This window comes from Nelumbo lutea, chromosome 1 (assembly GCF_056320005.1).
Source record: "Nelumbo lutea isolate HS-2025 chromosome 1, American lotus-T2T, whole genome shotgun sequence".
Taxonomy (NCBI): Eukaryota; Viridiplantae; Streptophyta; class Magnoliopsida; order Proteales; family Nelumbonaceae; genus Nelumbo; species Nelumbo lutea.
In genome coordinates, this window is record NC_142684.1 from 94,485,930 (window position 1) to 94,513,243 (window position 27,314).

At 37.0% G+C, this 27,314-nt stretch overlaps 2 protein-coding genes across 2 annotated transcripts; one reads left to right on the forward strand and one right to left on the reverse strand.

Moving 5' to 3' along the window:
- The first annotated feature begins 5,645 nt into the window (after positions 1 to 5,645).
- Positions 5,646 to 7,708, forward strand: MEF21 (mitochondrial editing factor 21). Its single transcript, XM_088943712.1, has one exon. The coding sequence runs from the start codon at positions 6,065 to 6,067 to the stop codon at positions 7,685 to 7,687; it is 1,623 nt and encodes a 540-aa protein (XP_088799838.1). The 5' UTR covers positions 5,646 to 6,064; the 3' UTR covers positions 7,688 to 7,708.
- A 261-nt stretch (positions 7,709 to 7,969) lies between these two features.
- Positions 7,970 to 23,299, reverse strand: LOC148876222 (protein kinase family protein). The gene is given in 8 exon segments (XM_088943722.1): positions 7,970 to 8,188; positions 8,257 to 8,337; positions 8,404 to 8,497; positions 8,601 to 8,639; positions 8,641 to 8,663; positions 8,953 to 9,011; positions 9,118 to 9,235; positions 22,998 to 23,299. Coding segments are annotated over 8 exon segments (888 nt in total). The 5' UTR covers positions 23,253 to 23,299.
- Positions 23,300 to 27,314: the final 4,015 nt, after the last annotated feature.

Here is a 27,314-nt window from a genome sequence, read left to right on the forward strand (position 1 = left end):
ATTTTTATACTATTTGATAACTAGTGCATTTGCTAGGGTTATATAATTATAGCTATCACACCCATTTTCTACATTCTTGCACTTAATGAAAACTGAGAATCTGCCTATCAATTCTTCCACTACTTCCACCACATCCTCCCTCCACAGTGTTCCCCTTGAGGCTCCTCAAGAAGGAGATGAGCTCCAACCTAAACCTCTAGACCTCCAAAAACTCCTCACCCATCTCCCATCTAATTCCATCAGTTTGGATTCTTATAACAACACAATATCAGGTTTTTCCCTTTGCAGTAGGTGTTTGATCTCCCTTCTCTTCCTTGCACTCCCTAACCCTCTTACATTCTAGCTAATAATTTTCATCGAGACAAAATAGCAAAGGAACCCAATAAGAGGCCATATTCTCCTCATTTTAGGCCCTTTCTTCCTATCCCCTCTACCACTGAATTCTAAATCCCCCTCAATGTCTGAAATTAGCCTTTCCACTTCAGATATTTTTATCTTATTTGTTCCTCTCCCCCCCCTTCCCAATACAACAATCATCCTTTTTCTTTTTTCCATCATTTCTAGCCAATGTTTGTGAAAGAGTTTTACCCTGTTCACACTTATTTTGGCTACATCATCTTTCTACGAGTCCTTCCTTTTTATTTTGTTCCTCCACCATTGTACAGATTAACTCCCAAATTCTATCCGCCTCCCCTTTACTACTTCCTTCCAACACCCTCTCTCCTCCTTCCACTATCACCCTCTCTCTTGCATCAGAACCTCCTGGATGGGAAGCTGGGATATCTATTACAGGCATAGCAAACAAGTCAGTACCTAAAATAGAATTGACACCCATACCTGATAGAACGGGTGTAGGACTAGAATCGCTGGAAATGACTTGCTCATAGGCGTCAAATGGTTTTAAAGCCTTCCCCCTTTTTGGACAAGGTTGTGAAGTAGACATGGTGAAAAAATCACTTCTTGATGACCTACCCACTTGGAAAACCTTTCTATGTGTTTCCGACACTGGAATACCCACATCCATCCTCACGGTCGATTCTTGTCCCTCTCCACCAACATCCTGTAATTCATTAGACTCAGGGTCAACTACCTCGACGAAGGGAGGAGGAGTTATCACATCTTTAGAACCATTTTCTTCAGCATTTCAAGTCTTCCCTCCACCTGCCTCTTCAATCTCTTCCTTTAAAAATAACAACACTATATGCAAACTTTCTATTTCAAGAAAATCATTGTTGCTTTTCGGAGACAGACTTCCCAGACTTAGCGATTCGTCTTTATCAGAATTGTCATTGCTATTTTGTTCACTCAACCAATCTTCAAGCCCTGTTCTATTCTCATCACTAGGCTTCAGGTATCTCGGGTTGCGCCTATCTGGTGAGAGACGGTTCACCAGGTTGGATGGGACCCACTGTAGAGAGCCTCGAGACTACGAGTCTTGAGATTTTTTTGCGCCTGATCTGTTCGATCGAGAGGAGGGGTTCGGAGTTGAAGAAGATAGATGCTTTATCTTGTCTATCAGCTCATCCCTCCTCCCAGTCACGTGCTTACTTAATGTGTCCCTCGGCCCATCTATCTTGTATTGGAATTTTAAATTTTTTGTTGGGTAAAATTAAAATACTTTACTTTCCTTGGGGAACAAATTAAAAAAAAAATATTCTAACAAAGAAATGATAAAATACTTAACAAAATACAAAATGGACAATCAATTGGAAAAATAAAAATTTTATTTGATTTAATTTTGAAACTTGAACAATACAATGGTAAAAAATACTTCACAAAATGGAATAAAGTATACAAAAATATAATACAATTACAAATTGAAAATAAAAATTACATTGTTGAAAAAATAACAATAATCAAAATATGAATAACAAAATTTACAATAATTTAAAAAAGTGCTACAAAACTATTGTGTGTACAAAAAAAATTGTCTTCATTTTTCTTCAACTTCCACTTCCATCTCCATTTTGATTTCGATTATTTGCTTCAGGTGAATCATAGGTGTAGTGTCATGCCCTCATTTATCTTGCAACCTATCTATAGTATCCAGCCAATTCTTTGAAACAAATGCACACCTCCAGATTTTCATCATTCATGTAGCTTATCTTGTCATCTAGCACTATGATACATGCACTAAAACAATATATATATATATATATATGTTCACTCCACCAGGCTAAAATATCAAAAGTATTAATTCATTCTGAGTTGAAGGAATCACTTACAAATTTGCTTGTAAATTCAAATTTAGTAAATGAATTTGTTGATGAGGTGCCATCAGATTTTTACCTCCTACTTATTAGAGACCAAACTCTATTTTTTCCACTACTGGAATTAGTTTCAAAAGTGGAAGTTGCACTTGTACAAGTTGTAGATTTTTTATGCCCTACCATTTGAGGTTCATATAAGTTATACATTTCAAATATTAAAATATTATTTTTTTCTTTTTGATTTCCAATTTTTAATATTCATGTTTTCACAATATGATTCAAGTTATCTAAACCATCTTTCTTAATCATAGTATCTAATGTTGTAGCTAAATAATAAAGAGGAGAAATGTTTTTTCAATGCTTTTTAAATTTATTTTCCATTACTTCAACAATTCTTGTAAATTGTGTTTTTTTTTTATATTTTGAAAAAATTCACTAATCATGAATAATTGATTAATTAAAAGACAACTAGTTGGGCAATAAACACCTAGAAATTCATTAGTTGCATCATAAAAATTGTGTAAAAAATCTCTTATACAAATTGTCATTTCCCGATCTTCTTCGTGTATAATATCATGTGGTATTTTTGCATTATAAAAATCAGTAAGAATTTGTTTGTAGGGAATACACATTTTTAACATAAAATATGTAGAATTTCATCTATGTTGAACATCTAATAAAAAATGTTATTTTAAGCCATAATTATTACATAAATAGTTAACAAAAGATGTGACATGCACATCCAATATGAAATAATTTTTCATTTAAACATGGTTTTAATTGAGATTTTAAAATATTTTTTGTTGAATCATTATTACTAACATTATCAAAACTAATAGAAAAAAAATTATTATCAATTCCATAAACATGTAAAGTATTTAAAATACTTGTAGCACTAGCTGAGCTAGTTTGTGGCCATTTAAGCTTAGTAAAACTTAAAATTCTTTTTTTTTTCTTTTTTTTGTAAAAGCTAGTTTTCATCAATAAAATGATCGGTAACAAATATAACTTATATTAAATTTAGAGGTCCAAATACCAGAAGTAATTTGCAACTCTAGAATTGAGATTTGATAAAATAGAAATTAAATTTTGTTTATATGAATAAAAAATTTTCAAAACACATGATCTAATAATATTTTTAGAAACTTCTTTAAATTGAGGATTTATAGAATTATTCAAAAAATTTTCAAGTTTACTATCCTTAGCTAATAAAAATGGTTGTACAAAATGTACAATATTATTTTGTGAACTTTTGCCTCATTTTTTGTTGTAAATATTTAAAAGTACCAAAACTTTCATGCCCAATTTGTGTTTGTGATTTTCCTTCTTCTTCTTCTTCATGGGTGAGCAAATGTTTGCCCAAGTGGCCATTACCACCCTTGCTGCAATAGCTAAAGTCACTCCGACATTTTTAACAAACAACCCTTTTTTCCTTCCTCTCAACCTTCTTTATTTTAAATAATTTTCAAAACAGACAAGTAAATTTAGTTCCTTTCTTTTTCCTTCCCCTAGTAGTAGTTTTAGGGGTGGAAACTCCTACAATGTCAATAGCATCCATATCAATGCTAACACTATCATGTTGTGATTGAACATTGTCGGCATTTAACATTGTGGGGAATTGATTTCGAGAGGAGCTAGTCATTTTTTTAATTCTAAGAAAATAAAAATTAATTTAATTGCACTCACCCAGATTGTTAGTTCATAGTCGCAATTTGATTTTAATGGTTGAAGCCTCTAAGCCTCTCAAATTGCTAACTTGAGATACTTGTACAAGCCTTTCTTATTGAAACTTGAAAGAAGTTGAGACTTGAGAATTAGAGAGTAGAGAGAGAGAGAGAGTATTGAGAGTGTATGAGAAGAGAATTGGTGAAATAGTGTGATGAGAATGGTGGAGGATAGGGCTATTTATAGGAATTGAAATTAATTTAATTGCCCAAAATACCTTAAAAATTAGACTTTTTTAGTTGTTGGGAGGGGTATTTTGGTCATTGTAAAGTCATTTATCAATTTATCCAAAATGCTCCCAAACTAGTTGTTATATAGCTATTGAGGGGGGGGGGCATTTTTGTTATTTTTCTCCATTCCAAAGAAAAAATACATAAATATCCCCCTATGTAGTTGTTTATGGCTGCTGGGGGGTATTCCTATAAAAGACCCCCCAAAAAATTGAAACTAGCCATTTGGGGGAGGGTCCTTAATGGGCCATTGGCTGTGCCACGGTTAGAATGACACACATAGTTGTGTTGTGACGTGCCGGTCTGTGGACCTGAGACCCTTGGCCCAACACGACTTGCACGATTGAGCCTTGCCTAGCATGACCCGCGTGCCATTGTGTTGGGCTAGTCCAAAATCGTGTTGGGCCACGGGTGGTACAACTCGATTTACACTTCTAACGAAGACCACACCACGATATGATGGATTTCAAACCATGCCACACCACTACTGAACGATTGAATGGAGTGTGTTGGGGTTCGAAACCCACTATATTGTGGGTTCACACATCCAAATGCCACCTTAAATCGTTAAGGTCAATATTCTCTAGTTGTGTCATCATCTCTCATCAGTTCAAAGCTTATAAGCTCTAATTGCATTTCTTCACGGAAACTACAATCATGCTCTCCGTATCCAATGATCATTACTGCCTATGATACCATCCATGATACCATATTTTTTAGGGAGAATGATTGTTGAGCACACCCTAAAAATTCTTAGCCCCATCGTATAGTTGGGGCAGGTGCTAACTCGGAATTGATGCCAATACACGTGTAGGTATTGGTGTTTTAGGATGGGGGTGTTTGTCATTTTGAATTGTGTAAGGTTGTAATGGAATTCAGAATTCTGTAGTGTGGTGCAATGTATTTTTCTGTATTTTTTATGGGTATGCCTCTTCAGTTAAAACATAGTTCATGCATACATCTACAACATATTTGGTTACTGAAATGTGAATTTCTATGATACAAGAATATCTTTTCTTCCCTTACTCCACATGGCAAAATTAGAGATATAAATCGGACCATGCTGCTCATGGTTCAATATGATAGCATGCGGGCCATTTTGGGTGGAGGGTTTAATAAAATAAATAGTTGTTTTTAATTTTATTTAATTACTGTATACATCAAAATTCATATAAAATAAACATTTTAAGATTTTTTTTCAAATTTTAAAATAAACCTTAGCTTTGAACCGAATCCATGGCCTGGCTTGGCCCAAGACAATCGACAGACGAGCCCGGCTCATGGCATGACACAATATGACACGGGCCTGCGTGGGCTGTGGCTGTGGGCCGTGCCAGGCCGATCCCCAAAATATCCCATGGGAGGGAGGGATGGCCCGGGACGGCCAATACTTTACGTGGGCCCGCATGCCATGCTGGTCCAGCACGGCCCGTTTTAAAAATCAATATCTGTCAAACATCTGTAGTGCGAAGTTGAGTAAGCTTGCCATAATTGTCTGAAATAAAAACAGAAGACTCCTTGGCGTCCTTGAACTGCTCCTAGACCGGAACGGGATTCTAGTATTCTTGAACTTGTTTGTTCGTTGGATCTCTCTCCATGTTCTTGAATTCTCTGAAGACTGGTACAAATGCTTTCTTGATGCTATCTTGACATGGGTATCCAACATTAAAAGCAGCCGACGAGAGTCACGAGACAACATTTTGTTCACGCATTTTATCAAAGACAAGAGCAGCCATGTCTGATCTACTGCACTTCACATACATATCTGTAAGGCTATTGTTTATAATCAGGTCCAATCCAAATCCCATCTTCACCGCAGCTGCATGGGTTTGCAGGACAATAATGAAACTTTGAGTAGCGAGGGAGATTTGCGACTTTCTCCCACTCCAATCAAGCACCATGAGGATCGGAACTCTAATTATCAGAGAATTGGAGGATCAATTTGTACCCGTTTTGCGAAATTGCACCAACACGACCGACTTGAGGAAGATACACTCTCACATCCTTAAGTACTCTCTGTCGCAAAGCAACTTCTTGGTAACGAAGATGGTTCATATATGTAGTATTAATGGAGATACAGATTATGCAACTTTGCTCTTCCAGCAGATGATCGAGCCCAACGTTTTTCTGTACAATGCGATGATCAGAGCCTATACCCATAACCACTTGTATAGTGAAGCTATCTCAAGTTACAAACAAATCATGAGAAACCCACAAGACAAAAAATTCATTTTTCCTGACAAATTTACATTCCCCTTCGCAATAAAAGCCTGCGCTGGACTCCTTCAACTGTATCTTGGTAAGCAGATTCATGGTCATGTTTGCAAATGTGGGCCAACTTTAAATTCTGTGGTCGACAATTCACTTGTGGATATGTACACGAAATGCGATGAGATGACTGATGCATATAAAGTCTTCGAGGGAGTGACAGAGAAAGATGCAGTATCATGGAACACGATTGTTTCCGGACATGCCAGATTAGGAGAAATGAGTAAGGCGAGAACGATCTTTGAAGCTATGCCGGATAAGACAGTTATTTCCTGGACTGCATTGATTTCAGGGTACACTCGAATTGGAAGCTACCCTGATGCATTGCATGCCTTTCGCCGGATGCAGGAAGTGGGTATTGAACCGGATGAGATTAGTGTTGTTTCTGTTTTGCCAGCCTGCGCACAGTTAGGTGCTCTGGAGTTGGGGAAGTGGATACACTTTTATTCCGACAAAAATGGGCTCCTGCAGAAGACTTTTGTATGTAATGCCCTGATTGAAATGTATGCAAAATGTGGGAGCATCGGTCAAGCTTGGAAACTGTTTGCTCAAATGCCTGATAGAGATGTTATCTCTTGGAGTACAATGATCGGAGGTCTAGCAAATCATGGTAAGGCTCGAGAAGCGATTGAATTGTTCAAGGAAATGAGGAAATCTCCAGTGGAGCCTAACAGCATTACCTTTCTGGGGCTTCTATCAGCTTGTTCTCATGCTGGTTTCCTACCTGAGGGATTACAGTATTTGGATTCTATGAAAAAGGATTATGGTATCGATCCAAGTGTTGAACATTATGGATGTGTGGTGGATCTTCTTGGGCGTTCTGGTTACCTTGATCAGGCTGTTGAATTAATCAATAATATGCCTGTTCAACCGGATTCAACCATTTGGGGATCATTGCTCAGTACCTGTAGAACTCACGGCAATCTTGAGATTGCCATTATCGCAATGAAGCACCTGATTGAGCTCGAACCACATGACGCAGGGAACTATGTCCTACTTTCAAATATTTATGCAAGGCTGGGGAGGTGGGATGATGTATCAAGGATGCGCAAGGAAATAAGAAGCAAGAATATGAAGAAAACTCCAGGATGCAGCTTGATTGAAGTCAACAATGTGGTTCAAGAATTTGTTGCTGGAGATGATTCAAAACCTTTTTCAGATGAAATTTATTCGATGCTAGAGCTGCTGGCCGTGCATCATAGCCGCAACAGCAGCAGCACCATGATTGAAGATATTGCAATTAACTTAGAGTAACAATCAATCTTGACTTCCAACAATATCTCAAACTTATTTCACGTTAATGGGTGAGATGGCCTCTTTTAAGGAGGATTGGAACCTGCAAATTGCTCTTTTCATCCCTATTTATATTGTACAGATTAGTCAAGAATAGTTCAGATTAGGTGATTTGCATCCATATACAAGACAGAAAGACAACCCTCCAATAAAAAAAGAAGGTATAGAGCTGTCACTATATACAAGAAAGCCCCCTTTCTGTTCTCTCTTTATCTTCTCAAGAAATTATGCCTAAAGAACTCATCAAAGGACAAGCGATTCACTGCAAAGAAGCATAAATTCATTATCTATTTGGGGGTAAATGTAAGATAACAGAAACTTGTGAAATTGATAAAGCTGAAATGCTAAACCTGGATTTATACAGAGTAGTCTTCTACAAATGTCAGTACAGTCGGGATGCAGACCAGGAAGGATAAGCTGACAAAATGGCAGAGATGTACACTTCTTGATGTTCTGTAGGAGCTGAAATCAACAAATAATGAGGATCAGTTTTAGTTGCCTTACTGGTGTTTGTAAAAGTAAGGAACTACCTGTACATTGCTCCTTCCATAGAAAGGTGGATATCCATTCAGAAGCTCAAAAAGAACTGCACCTAAGCTCCACATATCAACCTGTGTAGGAACTTTTGTTTCAGTGGCCTATTATAATTTGAATGATAGAAATCTTAGCTTTCTTACCTTTGGATCATATCTTTGGAATTGCAAAACTTCAGGAGCCATGTACAATGGGGTCCCACAAACTGTCTCTGCGTAGTCACCTGGTCGTACAATTCTGTTCCCACAATAAAAGATAATCACATATTACTTCGGGGGGAAAAAGCTGGAGAATGCCCTAATGAAACTTTAGGGATCGGAATTCTGCTCTGCCACAATACCTTGAGAGACTGAAATCCGCAATTTTTAGCTCTGCATCAGTCTGGGCTTGATAGCAGAGTATTCTGTTCCACAGGAAGAATTTGTTTTAGCCAATCTGCAGGATATTTGATCTCTAAAGAATGGATGGAGAAGATGAGTTGAAAACATTGAGACAAAAAATGCTTCGGAAATGAAAAATAGTCCTTGAGGATACAGGTCACTGGATTAATTTATGTTTGCAATGGCGCATCTAAGGGGTGGATCCACTGGGTTAATAGTCCAGATCGATGAGTTTATGATCTTAAAAAAGCTGTGCATGGGTGTATGCATGAGTGTTTCCAAGTGTTTGGGAGGGGGGAGGGGTATCCCTACCTCTGGTTTCAGGTCTCGATGAATGATGTGGTGGGCATGTAGTACTGCTAAAGCTGCTTCTGTGGCAAGGCCAGTGAAATTTATTGGATGACTTAAAAGTTCAAATAAAGAACAATTGCAGAAATAAGTAAATCCAGTGTTACTAAGTCTGTTAGGACATTATACCAAGCTGCTGTGTGAATCTTCTGGCAACCGGTTCTTGAACTCTGCCATGGTGCTGGATGTAAGAAGCTAAATTTCCCCCGGAACAGAATTCCAATACCAGGAATATGTACCCTTCAGCCTGAGAGAAAAATCAAACTCAGTGAACTTTAAGTGTGTTAATTGAGTAAAGGGTTAAAATGGTTGTAGCCTGGTTTATCTAAATGTTAAACAGGGAAGGTTGCTTAACAGCGACATAAGAATTCAGATCGGCTTGGTTCCATGTGTCTGTGTTTTATAAGCTTCAAGTGGCTCGGTTGTAAATGGCTGTATTCTTGTGTTCCATGGAACACTTTTTAGGAAATCTGTTCAGATTTAGATTTATGATTGCCCAATTCCAAATTCTTTACAGAGACCGACTCTTGTAGTAGTTTATAAGTTGCTCACTTTTCGGTTAAAGCATCTATCCAACTTCTGCTTATGCACTTAAAGTTGGTGTATATAGAGATGATACTTCAGTAACCTCATTAGTACAGGGTACCTAACTATAATTAAATTGTGGAAGGTAAGAACTTTAGTTTTAGATATGATCTTTGTTTTGTCAAACTATGCCATCCATACTAACCTCTTCACAATTTTATCAATTTTGTCTCTGTTCTATACATACCCTCTCTCTAACATACCAAATGCTGCAACTGGAACAGCTTTGCTTTTGCAGCTTGACAGCTTCATAGAAGTGTCTATACCTAATTACATCTACCAGTAAATGTATACACGTGTTGCACGTGGTAATTTCAAATAATAATAATCATGATGTATTGGTGGATTTGTTGCCTTTCAGCATAATGACTTGGCTTCAAATCTTCTTAGTTGTAGTTTATATATAATTGTGTTTTTTAACTTGTAATTGAATCAGACAGTCAAATTAATTGAACTATCACTGGACAAATTTGTAAGTATGTTTTAATCCAAGCTATTGACTTGGAGATGACCTTATTGGCTAAACTACTGACCTATTTGATGAGGTCAATGGAACATGAGCAAGATATTAATTCTCATTTTCTTTTATTTTTATATTTTTAGTCATTTTAATCATTAATAATAATAATTCTCATTTTCACTCATATTTTTGTAAAATATGATGAATATATTATTGTAAAAAGCATGCTCAATTTTTTATAAATTTTATAAAATTTGTTATATTTTTATTTTTGCTATTTAATTTATAAAACCACAATAACTTGACTTGTTAGATTAGTAAGGAAATCATGTTCCAATTGATTTTTAGAAAATTAGTTTTTAATTTGTATTTTGGCATTGTCTTTCCGTTTTATCATTATTGTTGTTGTTATTGTAACTATAGTAATTTTTTTATCAATGTTTTCCTCGCACTTCTGTGTTGTCAGACTTAGACCAGTCCATACGGTTGAACTGATACTCTTTCTGAATCCAAATTATTTTACATTCTTTACCCATGTGTCGCGGTTTGACATAGGCTTAGCCTTATCTATGCTTGGTAGGTTTACGTTGAGTGGCAATATTATAAATGTATAGTATGATTTTTCGAAAAAAGTGATGTTTCCTATTAGTAGACCTCCAAAAGCTTAATGTACTCTTTGAGGAAGGGTGCTCAACCTCCTTGGTTGTCTGGCTTTAGCACTCCATAGACCAATATCCGTTGCGGGGTGACCCTGGTTAATGGCTAGCATGGCTACAAGGATTCTTCATGGGCAAACACACACGCATGGGGACAGTGCATGGACCAACATTGTGCAATGCACATGAGGGAGTCTTTCCATGTGTCTGGCACAAGTATGTCCCTACACCTTGTCAGTCCCATGTCTAAGCTAATCGAGCTACCCCGTTGCCCATAATGCACGGGTTTGCTCTTGCCTCACATCCTTGACACAACAAGTGCCTCACAACATCAGTATAACATGTGCCTCACATCATGGAATTCCCCTTTTGGCACATAGGAGGTGCCTCCTATGTAATGGTAAGAGCCATAGAGAGCCCTGGCAATGCATCGTGAAGTCATGATCCAATGCCATTGACCTTGGTGGAGCCATCATCATGCTGACACATAGTCCTTACACACATATTAGGCTTGTTCTGGACCCACATGGCCTGGACGCCACATGGGTTTCTTCCGTTGCAAACCTAACCCTGTGACACATGGGCAAGATACATAAAGAGAGAAAAAAAAGAAATTGTATCTTCTATTTGAAGTTCGATATTAAATTTTAAGTTTTTGGAGGCAATATTTTTATTGGGTACTAAATTCTCAAGCATATTTGTCAACACTAAGCACATCTCACATGTCTTCCCTTCACTCATTTAATAGTTTATAATTTTCTATTAAACTTTTAAAAGTAAAAATCATCAATTCTCAAAAAGAAGGTTCACTCAATTATGGATGTGTATGGTGGAACTCTCTTAGATTATTGGAGCCTACTTTCATTGCGCATACCAGGGATATCAATGAATTGGGTTAAGAGGTAAACCCACATTGACCCAACCATATCATATCAGGGTTTGGGGTTGGGTTTAGATCAAACTTGCACCGACATTGACTTGTTGATATCTCTATCCATGTTTGCAAACCTAAGCACATTCCAACATTGGAGTGAATGCTACCAATTCATATAAACAAATAAACAATGAAATGGATTATTGTTAATACAAAAAAATGGGTCATTAGAGCCATTAGTTAAAAATGTTATAACCATGCACGCAATCTCCCAATTTGACCAAATAGCTTTTTATCTTTTTGGCCTCTTGGTAAGATAAAAGACCAGTCAAATCCTAATTAAACTTTTGGTCATTGGACATTAATGGACATTGATCAAATACTAGCATTGTTGATTCAATAAAAAAAACATTATTTGTTGAACTTGGGCCTAACGACAATTCAGGACAATTGTACATGAAATAGTAAGACACGTGCAAGATGATTCAAAATATTGATACGATATATCCTGTATTATTGTATCACATTGACAGGGTTCTAATACACTTGTTTAAAGGTGTTTTGAGGAACCCATTTATTTTATTTGTTAAATAATATGAAAATATTTATTAAAAATGAAAGTTTGAAAAAAAACTAAAAAACGCTTGGTTTAAAGCATTGATACACCCCTGCTGATACAAGGTGTATTGATACTTTGAACCAACAACTTGGGTTAGGATAACTTGAACCCAGTCTAAAAAAATTTGGGTTGGGTTAGGTTGAAGTTAGGGTTAGGGTTGAAAAGTATGATACTGACTTCACTTTGGATTGAGTTAGGGTTGAGGCCTTGAGCAATATGGTCCAACCCAAACCCGACTTAATATATATACACATACATATGTGTATGCATGTGTGTATGTGTGTTTACTATTCATACAAGTATGTATATGCAACTATGCATCAATAAATGTATATATCTATATCATAGTTGTAGGCGCCTAGGCGCCAAGGTGGTTTCCTAAGATCGATTGATCTTTTTTACATTAGACACCCACCCAGAATATTAGGGGGTCACCTAGGCGACTAGGCGGGCACCTAGTGTTATTAGTCCATCAATCTTTATATTTTTGTGAAATATTATTAGCTCTTATATTTATAACATAGGACCTATTATACATTAACAGTTTTTATTTGTCTTCTAAAACACTAAAAATGGTTTTGTTTCTTGCATGGCTTTCTCATTCCACTAAACCCACTTTGTAAAAGAAGGAGAGGACGAACAAGAACATGAGCTCCACCAGATGGCTTCAGCTCGAGGTATGTGTAGTGTAGTTAGTTTTTATTTTTCTTTCTTTCTTTCTTCTTCTTCTTCTAATCTGAACTAAATAAACAGGGGCAGTTTTTTTTTTTTTCAATTTTAAGTTACAAAACAGGGGCTCTGCCCCCCATTTTCTTGCTTAGTTTTGAGTGAACAAACAAGGGCTTTGCCCCACTCCTTTTTTGTTCATTTTATGAGGGTGACCATGTGAAATCAATTTATTTTCTATCAGTTTTATGTGAAAAAAAATAGGGGCTCCACCCTTGCTATTTTTTGTTTTATTTTGGTGTGAGAAAATAGGGGCTCCACCACTTTTTTCGCCCCTACTTGTTCTTCACCCGATTTGTAAAAAAATATATAAAAATCAGGGATTGTTCCATTAGAAAATATCAATTAGTGGAAAGTGGATGTGAATCAAATTTTGTTCATGACTTCGTGTATGATCTATGATGTATCATTTATCATTAGTAAATCAGATTTTGTTCCCTTTTATGTTCATTATCTGTTTATTTGTGTTTGTTAATTAAGTTAACTTGTTGTTTCAATTGATTCATTGCCCATTGGTATTTGGTTTTATTTTTATTAGATAATGGCAAATGGAGAGGGAAATCAAAACACTTCTAGCACTAAGAATAATGCCCAATCAAAAGATCCAACATGGAAATATGCAAATTAGCACGATTTAGAGGACAAAAATGCTATCACATGTTCCTTGTGCGAAAAGATTGTCAAATGAGGAATTAAGAGAATAAAACAACATTTAATTGAAAGATTTGGGGGTGTTACCAAGTGCCCAAAAACTACAAGTATTGCATAGGAAATGCAAGAATACATGTGTAAAAATAAGAGGAAGAAATCGTTAGATAATTTCATAGTGGAGGATAATTGTGGGCCATATGGTTTCTAAGAGAGAATCTCACCATGAAAGTAACTAGCCTATGGAAGTAGGTAGCTCCATTTCAACCGGTAGGAATGCTCAACCATTAAACCCCATGTTTTCACAAAGAAAGAAGGAAAATGTTAGAGGACCTATGGATGCTTTTGTGAGTGTAAGTCTGGAAGAAGTGGTAGAGGCAATGCACAAGGGATACTTGGTGCAAACAAGCATAGAAAGTCGGTTGAAAAAGGAAAAAAGAAAAAAAGGTGAATGAATATGTTGCAAAATAGTTTTATCAAGCCAGAATACCCTTCAACATAGTAATGGTGAAGGGTTTTAAGATTATGGTAGAAGCAATTACACAATTTGAGTCTGGGTACAAACCTCCAAGTTACTAGGAGTTGAGAGAGTCACTCTTGAAAAAGGGAGGTTGAGAAAACAAAATTGCTTTACAAGGAGTATGGGGCCTCTTGGAAAACTTATGATTGCACTATTATGTTTGATGGATGGGCAAATAAGAGGCAAAGGAGTTTGATAAACTTTCTGGTGAATTCTCCTGAAGGTACTTTCTTCTTGAAATCAATTGATGCCTTCAATGAAATCCAAAATGCAACTTATTTGTATGAATTAATTTATAAGATTGTTGAGGAAATAGGAGAAGAATATGTGGTGCAAGTGGTTATTGATAACCACTCTGCTTATATTGTTGCAGGAGACCTTTTGAAGATAAAGAGAAAGAACTTATTTTGGACACCTTGTATTATTCACGGTTTGGATGTCAAAACTGCATTCCTGAATGGAGATCTTACTGAAGATATCTATATGCAGCAGCCGCAAGGCTTCATTGTTGCAGGTCAGGAAAACATGGTATGTAAACTTAATAGATCCATTTATGGACTTAAACAAGCTTCTAGAAGTTTGAACATCCGTTTTGACTCTGCCGTCAAATCGTTTGGCTTTGAGCAGAATCCAGATGATCCCTGTGTCTATAGGAAGTACAGTGGAGATAAGGTTACCTTCTTGGTTCTGTATGTAGATGACATTCTACTCATTGGGAATGATGTAGGTATGTTAACTACGGTGAAAGTATGGTTATCACAGCAATTCTCCATGAAAGATCTCGGAGAAGTCTCCTATATACTGGGTTTTCGACTCTATAGAGATAGATCAAAGCGGATAATAGGATCTTGTAGAGCTCGTGATACAGTTAATCCCACGTGTCTGTGGCATTATCGACTTGGCCACATCGGTGTTGACCGAATCACAAGGTTGGTAAAGGATGGTCCTTTGGATTTTCTAACTGTAGAAGATCTTCCCACTTGTGAGCCTTGCCTACAAGGCAAGATGACGAAACGACCATTTAACGGTAAGCCTGAAAGATGTACGGGCACACTTGACCTAATACATACTGATGTATGTGGTCCCCTGAGCATTAGGACACGAAATCAACACATGTATTTCATCACCTTCACAGATGATTTTTCACGATACAGTTACGTGTACCTAATGAGACACAAGTCTGAATCCTTTGAAAAGTTCAAAGAATTTAGACAAGAGGTCGAGAAACAGTTAGGGAGAGAAATTAAGGTCCTTCGATCAGATCGAGGTGGCGAGTATCTCTCTGACGAATTCAGGGACTACTTAAAGGACAATGGGATAGTATCACAATTAGCTCATCCTGCTACACCACAACTTAACGGTGTTTTGTAGAGGAGGAATAGAACCTTATTGGATATGGTTCGGTCGCTTCTCATACACTCAGAGTTACCCACATCCTTTTGGGGTTACGCATTAGAGACTGCGATTTATGTGCTGAATCGGGTTCCAACAAAATCGGTTCCGAATACTCCATATGAACTTTGGACCGGAAAGAAACCAAGTGTCAGACACTTGAAGATTTGGGGTTGTCCAGCACACGTTAAAAGAACGAGTGCAGACAAGTTGGAATCCAATACCAGCCGTTGCCTATTTGTAGGCTACCCAAGAGGCTTTGTAGGTTACCTATTCTATGACCCAAGTGAGCAGAAAGTGTTCTGCAGTCGTAAACGCCAAGTTGTTCTTGATGAGGAGAGCTCAGGAGCAATGAGAGATGTCCCACAAGTTCCAGGTAGTGACCAACCTAGAAGATCCACTCGGGTATCCAGGCCACCAGTCCGTTATGGTTATGACCAGGATAGTTACCTGGTGGAAACCTTGACTAGTGAGGAGGATCCCGTGACTTACACGGAAGCTATGTTGGACATAGATTCCCAGAAGTGGGTGGAGGCCATGAGAGTAGAGATGGACTCAATGGAGACCAATGGAGTCTGGACTCTAGTAGATCCGCCCTCCTGGGTAAAAGCAATCGGTTGCAAATGGATTTACAAGAGGAAGAAGGGCCCCGATGGTAAGGTTGAGACATTCAAGGCTCGTCTGGTGGCGAAAGGGTACACTCAGAAAGAGGGCATCGATTATGAGGAAACCTTTTTGCCTGTGGCCATGCTTAAATCCATTAGGATCCTACTAGCTGTAGCAGCATACCATGATTATGAGATTTGGCAAATGGATGTCAAAACTGCATTCCTGAATGGAGATCTTACTGAAGATATCTATATGCAGCAGCCGCAAGGCTTCATTGTTGCAGGTCAGGAAAACATGGTATGTAAACTTAATAGATCCATTTATGGACTTAAGCAATCTTCTAGAAGTTGGAACATCCGTTTTGACTCTGCCGTCAAATCGTTTGACTTCGAGCAGAATCCGGATGGACCCTAGGTCTATAGGAAGTACAGTGGAGATAAGGTCACCTTCTTGGTTCTGTATGTAGATGACATTCTACTCATTGGGAATGATGTAGGTATGTTAACTACGGTGAAAGTATGGTTATCACAGCAATTCTCCATGAAAGATCTTGGAGAAGCCTCTCATATACTGGGTTTTCGACTCTATAGAGATAGATCGAAGCGGATAATAGGATTATCCCAATCTGCCTACATTGACAAAATAGTCAAAAGATACAGCATGGAAAACTCCAAGAGAGGAAATGTTCCTTTCAGGCACGGAGTCACTCTCTCCAAGAAGATGTCTCCCAAGACTTCTGAGGAGATTGATGGCATGAAAGACGCTCCCTATGCCTCTGCCGTAGGGAGCATCATGTATGCCATGCTGTGCACTCGCCTTGACATAGCTCAGGCAGTGAGTGTAGTAAGCAGATTTCAGGCCAGCCCAGGGCAGGAGCATTGGATTGCTGTGAAAAACATACTTAAGTACCTTCGAAGGACAAAAGCGTTTTGTCTAGTATTCGGCGGTAGCTCACTACAGATCCAAGGGTATACAAATGCCGATTTCCAGTCAGACCCAGATGATAGAAAGTCTACATCTGGATATGTTTTCACAATAGGATCGTGTGCTGTTTGCTGGAAAAGCAGCAAACAGGGGTCCATTGCAGACTCCACGACCGAGGCCGAGTACATTGCCGCAAGTGAGGCTGCCAAAGAAGCCGTATGGATGAAGAAGTTCATTCATGAGTTGGGAGTAGTTCCATCCGACACATCACCCATCCCGTTGTTGTGTGACAACAATGGAGCCATTGCTCAGTCTAAGGAGCCACGAGCCCACTCGAAGTCGAAGCACATCGAGAGGAAGTACCACGTACTGCGGGAGATTGTTGGTAGAGGGGACGTCCTGATTCAGAAGGTAGCGTCAGCGGAAAATGTAGCAGACCCATTGACAAAGCCACTATCACAGAAAGTGTTTGAGAAACACGTGGAAAGCATGAGACTCCGGCTAGTACCTGATTGGACCTAAGTGCAAGTGGGAGCTGTTAGACAGTTTTGTATGCCCTTAGCTTCAATCAAAATTGATGTACTTTATGAGTTTATTGTAAATGAATAAAAGTGCATATTTGATTCATGTTCCCTTGGTATGTTCCCTTGGTATGTACTTTATGAGTTTATTGTAAATGAATAAAAGTGCATATTTGATTCACAGCTAGTGGGTCGGTCTGGGGAGACCTATCCTGACAACGCTGACACTGTGGTGCCACCAAGTCGGTTGGGGTGGCTTGTCTCAGCTACCGGGGTGAGACCCTAGGCACATATAGTGTGTGATTAATTGAATCTTTGAACTGGACCAGATTTCCAGTATTGCCCTGGACCTTGGAGATTGATGGGCAAAACTGAAAAGTTACACTCGACCCCTAGACTCGATTATGATACTGCACTAGGTGTCAGATCGGGCTGTCTTTGATGTACCAATCAGTGAGATCCTTAGCGGGGGTCAAAACCTGGGTACGTTGGGACAATCCGAGAATTCATCTGAGTGGGTGATCATAGTGACAGGATCAGCCCCTTTGTCGGACAAAGGTAATGATCGGGGATGCGCTCTCACTGTTGGAAACCAAGGCTGCCGGCAGCCGATTTCAATCGTTGAGATTTGTTTTGCAAAGTATATTTTATATGATATATAAAAGTATATATATTATGGTTTCTAAAATGTTTGCAAAAGGTTTTAATTCCCGAGATCCATATAAGTGGAGAGTGCAACACTGTTCCTTGCAGCCGAGGGAGAGGTCCTCTCTTGTCGGGCAGTGTATGATCATTATGGGCTGAGAGGTTAAGTGTAAGACCATTGAGGATAATACCTGATGGGCTAATCTTGCATCTGCCCACAGTCCCTAGGTGTTACAAGGTGGCTTGGCCCAGGGACCACTTAGGGTAAGTGTTGGGCCCATAGAGCCCATTCTATGGGTTTCAGGGGGTTCACTATCTTTAACAGTGTATTCGACCAGGCCTTGTAACAAAGGCTGGGCCGAACCCATGTGGATGATGTGTAAATCAATGCTTGTGTCCCACGCCATACAAGGAAGCCCAACTGGGCAACGGTTAGGAAGGTTAAGTGAGCACATAAGCTTGATGGGCATGAAGCCCATTTCGAACTGGGCTATTTATTTAGTTAATTAAAGGGGCGAATTCTGAGATGGATTAGCAGATAGGATAGGGTCTTAATCCTATCCACTCAGAGAGTCCAGATCTGAATGTGATTCAGATCTAGAAACCTCATAATGGGGATTAGGATAAAGCTAATCTAATCTGCAGATAAGATAAGGGTTTATCCTTATCACTAGAAGAGAGGGTTGATCCAAATATGATTTGGATAAGCACCTCCTAATAGGATTAGGAGCTGATCTTTTAAATTAACAAAAACAAGGAGGGGGCGGCAGCCTTGAGAGAGAGAACAGGAAACACATAAGATCCTCTTTAGTGCTGAAATCAAGAAGAGAGAATTCTGCACCCTGCGAATACTCTCTTGCTGCCTCCTTGCTCTTGTCGCCCTGTTAGCCAGTTCGATCTCCAGCTGTGGGAGAAGTCAAGATTGGATCTTGACATCAGTTCTTTGAGAAAGAATTGAAAAGGAAGCTGTGCTCACGTACCATTCTACTGATTCTTGCGAAGGACGGAGTTTTGGGAAGAACACTGCTGATTCTGCTCCATCCTGCACTGCACCATCTTCAGTGGGAGCGGTCTTTGGATCCTTCCTTGGGCGTGAACACCTTCATTGGGAGATATTATTTCTCCATATCAGGTATTATTTTCTCCTATTCCTTTTGGTTCAGATCTGGTTCAGTTTAAGGTTCAAGATTTATCCTTGAAAATATGATTTTCTAAATAGGGAATGTGATTCCCAGTTGAAGGGAGAGAAAAATTTTTTGAAATTTGCCCCTTATTCCGCAATCTTTGGGCGTCCATGTGATGGATCTCTCATCTTTTCAGGGTCTTGTTAGATGTGCTATTATAAGGTTTGCCACATCATTTCTTATTTTGCAAAGCTTTTTCACTTTCAAAGAGCCATTGCGTTCTTTATTTGTTAGTGATGTGTGGAATAAAAGTAAATGGGCAAACAAACTAAAGGGTTTAAGAGTCTCAAATACTATTCTTTCTGTTACATTTTAGAAAAATATATGAATTGCCCCTTTAGCTTCCCAACCACTTGTGAAAGTCTTACAGTTAGTTGATGGTGATGAAAAATCTATAATGGTGTACTACTTTGCAATGAAACGAGCAAGAGAAAAGATAAAAGTAAATTTTGGTAGGATAGATAGAAAATATATGTCAATTTTGAAAAATTTTGACAAGCATTGGAATAATATGATGCAACATCCCTTTGCACCTTGTCAGTTTTTTCCTCAATCTAGCCCTCTTTTATAAAGTTAAAGCTGAAGATAAAACATTAGTTGGTGAGTAACATTGAAATTCAAAGATAAGATCTCCTATCAAATGGAAGAATATAAGCATGTTCATGGTGGATTTTGTAAGGAAATGGAAATTAGACAACATGAAACAAAAAAACCATGTAATATCTACATTTAGAATCTTATTGTTAACTCATTATTGTTATCTTTGAATTTGTATTCTCTAATTTAATTTTTTCTCTATTTGTCATGTGTACTTTGTAGTTGATTGGTGGCATGCTTAATGATATTTCACACTAAACCTTAGGCGTATTGCATTATGCATTTTAGGTTTTATGTGCACACCTTTTGATTATGAGTATAACTGGAGTACCTTTGAGATTGTAAGTAACTTTATTATTAATTGATTTATAATTATAAAAGTTAACATATTTTATTTTTGTTTGTTATGAATGTAGATTCATACCAAATAAAAAGAGGCTTAATGATATTGTCTTTGTTTAATATAATCAAAGTCTTTGTGAGAAGCTCTTGACAAGACGTACAAACCCAGACAATTTGATCCCATTTGCTTCGATGATATTGATGAGAATAGTGAATGGTTGACTAGAAGAGAGCCATCAAATGAGTTAGTTCATAAAAGTGGTAGTTTCACATGAAATGAAGTGGATGAAGCATTAGGAGCAACTGAAGCCATTGAGGGATCAAATAGGCCAAGGAGAAGTGCATATACAATTTATACACATGCAAGTAGAAGTGGAGCTAGAAGTGGTCGTGGGAGAAGCGATGGTAGGAGGAAGCCACTGAGGGATGATTTCACATGGAAGAAAGTGGATGAAGCATTAGGAGCAACTAAAGCCATTAAGGGATCAAATAGGTTGAGGAGAAGAGCATATACAGTTTATACAGATGCAAGTAGAAGCGGGGATAGAGGTGGTCGTGCAAGAAGCGATGGTAGGGGACAAGACAAAGGAAAATGTGTTGAGCAAGAAGAATAAGATGAAGGCTCAATGTGGGATAGAAACATTGAGGATAATGAAGATGAAGTTGTATAACTTGATGGGGAAGGTGATGAAGATAATAGGGATGAGTTTGATGTTTGTGTTATTGATCATGATTTTGGTGGATTTAGTGGAGGGGTTGTGGGTTCTATCTTGTTACCTAGATACTCAAATTAGTTAGATACTTTTCTTTATTGATCATCTATAAACTTCATGTTTTGTTATCCTTTTGTGGAGAATTGGATAAGTGCCATATTTTTTTTTGTTATGGTTTTATTCATTGCTTGATTTGGTTCCTACTTCCTATTTACTTCCTTTTGAATTCTTAGAATAGATAAATTTCAGTTAAGGTATGTGTTTGATTTGATTCCTACATAATTCCTTTTATTCTTTGTTCATTTGTTGTAAATTTGCAATGCTTTTTGTTTAATTTATTGTTGATTTTTTCGGTGTTAAAGGCAAAGTGAGAAAAGAGAGCACTCAACAAGGACACTACTCAACTTTCACCTCAAATTCAAAGGTATGTCTTTATGAATTAAAAAAATATATATATTTTTAGTATTTATTAGTTTAGTTGTTTAGTGTAGTTGGTTTGGACTCCTTTTTATTGAAAATAATATATTTAAATGTTGAACATGAAGTCATAAATACATGCTAAATTAATAATATTTTATGTTTTTAGCTTTTTATATGAGATTTATACTTGTTTGAATGATTTATAGTGTTAATAGTTAGTGTACATGCATTCTAGTTAGCACACAAAACCAATAAAATAGCTTAGAAAAACATAGGAAAAGTAAAAACTCAAGAAAATTAACATTTTAAAATTCCTGGCCTAGGCGACACCTGGGCGCCTTGTGGTCACCTAGGCTAGGCGCCTTGACAACTCTATTTTTTCACTACAAGTATTTATGTATATGCATATTTATTTATCTATTTATCAATTTATACGTGTATGCACATATATTTTATGTCAAAATTTTTTATTTGATGGACAATTTTTTCTAGAACATGATAATTATGTTCTTTTACACATGATGATGTTAATATTAAACTAGCATGAACCCTTATGATGTGTTTGATTTGAATGATATATATCTCCCTACTTTTCTCTTCCTTTCCTTACATTTTCCTTCAAACCAAACATAGCCTTAGAGTCTAGGAAATAATTGCATTTGAAAAAAAAAAATATTAAAGTTAGGCTAACCCGAGACTAACCCCAATCTAACCTGAGCCTGACCTGAACCCAACCCAAAGTTTTGGTGTTGGATTAAGGTTAGAGTTGGGGATACAACAACTTGGATTGGGCCAGTTAAAGTTGATCACCCCAATGCAACCTAACCCGGACGGACATGCACCCCAATAAATATACTTCGGGCACTATCATTCAATTTGAGCATTTAGACTTTTTAATTCTTTAAAAAGGTTTTATCAGAACTTTGTATAATACTTAAGTTGTCCTCATTTTCACTTCAAAAAATGTCAACTTTCAACTTTAAGGGATATTTTTATCCAAATAACTCAGTTACCAACTTACCATTCAATACAGGTTGAATAATTGCACTTGCTGTCATTTAATTTCAATATTTAAAGAGATTTGTATCAAATATGTGTAGTTTTCAAATATGCATGTGCCTATTTAAAACCTACAATATTTCCAATCAAGGATGTTTAGTTAATTTCACTCATTGAATAATACACAGAACAGATATAATTCTAAACCATATTGAAAAATTCTACCTTTTCACTCATTGAATATACTCTAAAGGGGGTTCTTAATCTAAATTCGAGTTATTCTCAAAAAAAAAAAAAAACGAAAGATCGAAATTCGAGTTCAAACCTCAGAGCGTAAAAGATACGAAACAATATTATTTAGATGTTCAAACCTCAAAGAGAAAAGGAGAACGCTAAACCAAACTGGGTAACAACCAAAGTAACCACTGATGAGCTGAGAGCGGATACTCAGGACACTTAAATTTCCTACAAAATTTCAAGAAGCGCAGCTTCGACAGCCCAATTAAAACGATCGAACTCTTAACTGAAACATACGGAAAGGGCATCCGCCGTGTAGTAGCTCCAATTAAGAAGACACAGATTATTTCGATAAGTCGAATAGTGTTGGGGTGTTTGACAGTGGACAGGAAGTTGAGCTCGCAATTCAGGCAGTCCTTAAGGTGTCTGGTGAGTTTGGAGAGGTAGACCTGTTTCAACGCCACTTCTTCGCCGGTGAATCGGTGCTGGGCTTTCCAAACGATGGACAGAGGCCCTTCTCCAATTCTGCCTCTCACAATATAATCTTCAACTGCCACGATTTCAGACAGGTTTGCTGAAATTTCATCCTCCATTCTTCATTCTTCAGCTTCACAACATAGCTCGAAACGGTGGACACTGCAACTGCTGGGCATGATCTGTTGGTAGGTCCCCACTCCCCACTCCTCTTCAGTGGGTCCACTTGATGTCTATAGTTCTAGACTTTTAGTTCTTTCTCGTGGATACTGTTTGGGTGATGATAGGGACACCGGGGTCTAGAATATTGTCACGGTCGACCCAACGATCCATATGGGTTTAGAGGTCGGAGGGTCCGAGTGTGTAAGATGTTGAACCCAACGATCCACATGGTTCAAAGTGTTACTTAGATACACACGGAAATCATTTTTTTTTTCAAAATTTGATTTTTGAGAAATTAAAAAAGGATGGGGTTTCAGGGCCCAAAACATACAATACAATACGTCCAATATGAAACATATCATATCGATTTTTTTGAACCTTGCCAATATAATCCAAACCGGCCATCGGCATGGGTTGAGGACCTGAGCCCTGAGGTAATCTTCATTGCCTCAGCTTGGGCTTTTTTCCCTCCTTTTTGATGGGCACCCGTTGGAGATCAAGGATGGCTTACCCAACTTCAACTGTTCCCGTGTAATGGACTAACCTTTCAATTAGCCATGTTTCACAGAATTAGATCAGGCAATTGGGTCGGGTCAGGTCAAGGTAATTTCTTGGGTAAAGTCGGGTCATATCACTTCTTAGTTTGACTCGGTAGATAAAGGACCCTAACCCTTTATTTATTGATTTATTTATTTTGGGTCGGATCTCATTGGATTGGTTGGTTAGGTTTGTACAAAACTAGTTAGGACCCAGGTGATGGAAGGGATTTATTAATAAGTAGAAGATGGAGTTATATGACATTTTCAATTAAATAGTAAACTCAATTCAAGTATTGTTTTTTGGGGTTATGTCTAGTTTATCCAATTACAATTTAAGTTGTTCTTATTAGTGAGAGTGGTCAATTTCCTATTCTCTAAATAAATTTGTATTATTTTAGGTAAAATTATAAATAACTCCTCTTATAACAACTCTATAAACCACTTTTGTGTTTTGACCCTAATAAAAGCTTCTCCTATGGTTTTGAGGAAAAAAAAAGTGCTATCTTCTTTCCCTTGGCTTTTCGGTAATGAAGAAATTGAAGTTAACAAAGTACCATTACCATCGTTAATGCATTATCATACATAATTTAAACTTTCAGCTTTACCCATTACTGATTTATTTTGCCAAACAACTATTTCAAGGAATAATTCTCCTTACTTTTCTTGGACAAAGTAAGATAAAAAGGCTGAAGTGAAGTAAAATTAATGCATTACATCAACATTGTTTACTTGGAATGTTGGCGAAAGGAAGGTATTTGCACTTTTTTTCAAAACAACATGGGAGGTTTTTGTTAAGGTCAAAACACCAGGGAATTTCATAGGATTGTTAGAAAACTCAACGTGGTTTTTATAATTTTCCTTATTTTTAAATGAAATTTAAATTGATTTTAAAATAATTAAGCTATATTTAAAATTAATATTTTTATTAATTTTTAAATTAGTAAAAATTGAATTTATTTAAGTATATTAAGTTTGTATTAAATTTAAATTCCTCATGAAATTTAATTAACTATATAAATATTTATTTTTAGTGGAACTTAAGTTGGTTTTAAATTAATAAAATGTAATTATAAAACTAATAATTGTTTGATAATTTTGTATTAGTTTTATATTAATTTTAAATTGTCATTAGTTTTTAATTTATCTCAATCATTTTATTGATTAAATTCTTTTTATTATATTAGTAAAAATATTTTTTTTGATAACAATAATTATACTGAATTATTTTTATTTTGGTTAATTAATTTTTATTATTTTTCAAATGGAATATAAATGGATTATATTTTTAAATGGAAGTAGATTATTTAGCACAATAATATATCATTGAATATCTCAATTTCAATAGAATTAATCTTTATTAATAATTTTAGTTTAATGCAAGTATATCTAATATATATAAAATTAGAGTTAAATTAAAATGGATATATATAAAATTATAGTTAAATATATCTAATGTGTTTTATGCAATTTAATGAAGTAATGGAGATGAGAGAGAATTAGTGGCATGAGTTATTGGAGAGAGTTCGTGGCATAATTAATGAGGATAGATTATTAAAAGAGTTAATGGAAAAGAGGAGAGAGAGAGAGAGAGAGAGAGAGAGTTAATGGTGTATTAATGATTAGGGTTGTTCATAAGAAGACCCAACCCGACCAAACTGACCAATCTGGACTGACCCAACCTGAATCGGCCGGATTTTCTTCAGCACCGGTCGGTTTCGGATTGTAAAAAATCATAAACCAATGGTTCAGGTCGGTTTTGGTTTTCATTTGTAAAAACCGAAACTGACCCAAACTGAACTGACTTAGTAGTTAGTTCCTAGTTAGTATTTACAACCTACCTAGTTCCTACTTAACTAAGTTGTCTCTGTCCTAATTACAACCTAACTTAATTTCTAGTCTTCTAGTTAGGAATGACATTAATGGCAAGTATTGTAAGACAATTAGACAATGATTGTTTTTGGAAAAGTTTAAAGAAAAGAATCAAAGGATCATAGTTTTTATGGTCTTTTACACCAAATAGGCAACTAATTACAATTAGAATTAGGTTTCCTTTTTTACTTAGATTAGAAGGTTTCTTAAAATATACAAATTTCAGTCTTCTTTCTCTAATACAGTTTGACTTTCTATTTTCTTGATAACTTATATTCTAACTTGGTCCACCCCCTACCAATTTCAGTCTTTTTTCTCTAATAGAATTAGGTGTCATTTTTTACATCAAATTTTAGTCTTCTTTCTCCAATCTACCAATTTATTACCATGGTTGAACTTAGAGCCGAAACCGACCCAAACCAACCCAACCCAACTCAAACCGACTAGGTTGGTTTTGCTTAACACGGGGTTGGTTTCGATTTCAAATTCAGGTAACCCGACCAGGTCGGGTCGATTGAAAAAATCTCAGTAAACCGACCCAACCCGACCCGTGAACAACCCTATTAATGATGAGTGTTAAAAGTCTTAAAGGTGATTGATCACTTGAGTTATTTTGTTCCATTTTTGAATTAGAAAATTCGAAAATGTTAGCTTGGCAAATTCCATTTTAATACATAGATATAGATTACCCTACAATTTATCAAACTTTCCTCAAGTGATGTTACCCATCCTGGCATAGTCTTTTTTTTTTCCTTTCTTTTACATTAGATAGTACATATCATGTTTTAAAAAACCAGACCAGAAATGAAACCATTTTGGCCACTGATTTTCGGGTCAAATTGTCTGGCCATCCGGTCCAAAGCTCGGATGGAGGGTTTTGGGGTCCAAAACTGGACCTAGAGTCATGACCGGTGTACTCAGGTCAACCAGTCCGACTGTCTGGTCTGATCCGGTTTCTAAAACCATGGCACAGATGATGAAGGACTCATGGTTGGGGATCCATCGAGCAGGATGCACTTGAGATTCACTAGCCAAACAAAGAGTATGTAGTTCTGCAGGTGATCCTTTTGGAAGTATACCAAATGACCATTTCAACTAATGGGCCAATATTGGCAACGATTCCCGGTCCAATCTTTCAACCTTTCAATTCAGAACATATAAGAATGACTTTTGGGCTGAAACAATTGGGCCAGAATAGGGCTCTTGGTGAAGAGAACACTTTAGACCCAGACTAGGGCTCTTGGTCCAATAGTTTGGACTTCCTACTAACCTCTTCCTCCTCTCCTCTCCACTAACCCACTCAAATCAGGCCACCTGTCCCTATTTGTCCAATCTCTCAACAAATGTCCAACAAACGTTAACTAAATTATTTTTTAGTTCCCTAATTATTACAATTGCAGAAAAGCTTCAATGCATGCTGATTATTACAAAAACAAACTAGCAGAGGGACAAAAGCATACCTGGAATGAAATTGTTGACCTGTTGACCCATTGACTTAGTTCCTGGCCAAAAACGGTTGAACTGGTCAATGATCCATTGACCTAAGTGGTTGAATCATCGATTCGTTGACCTGTTCAATGGTTTTGGCTGTTTTTTCTAATTGGAAACCAT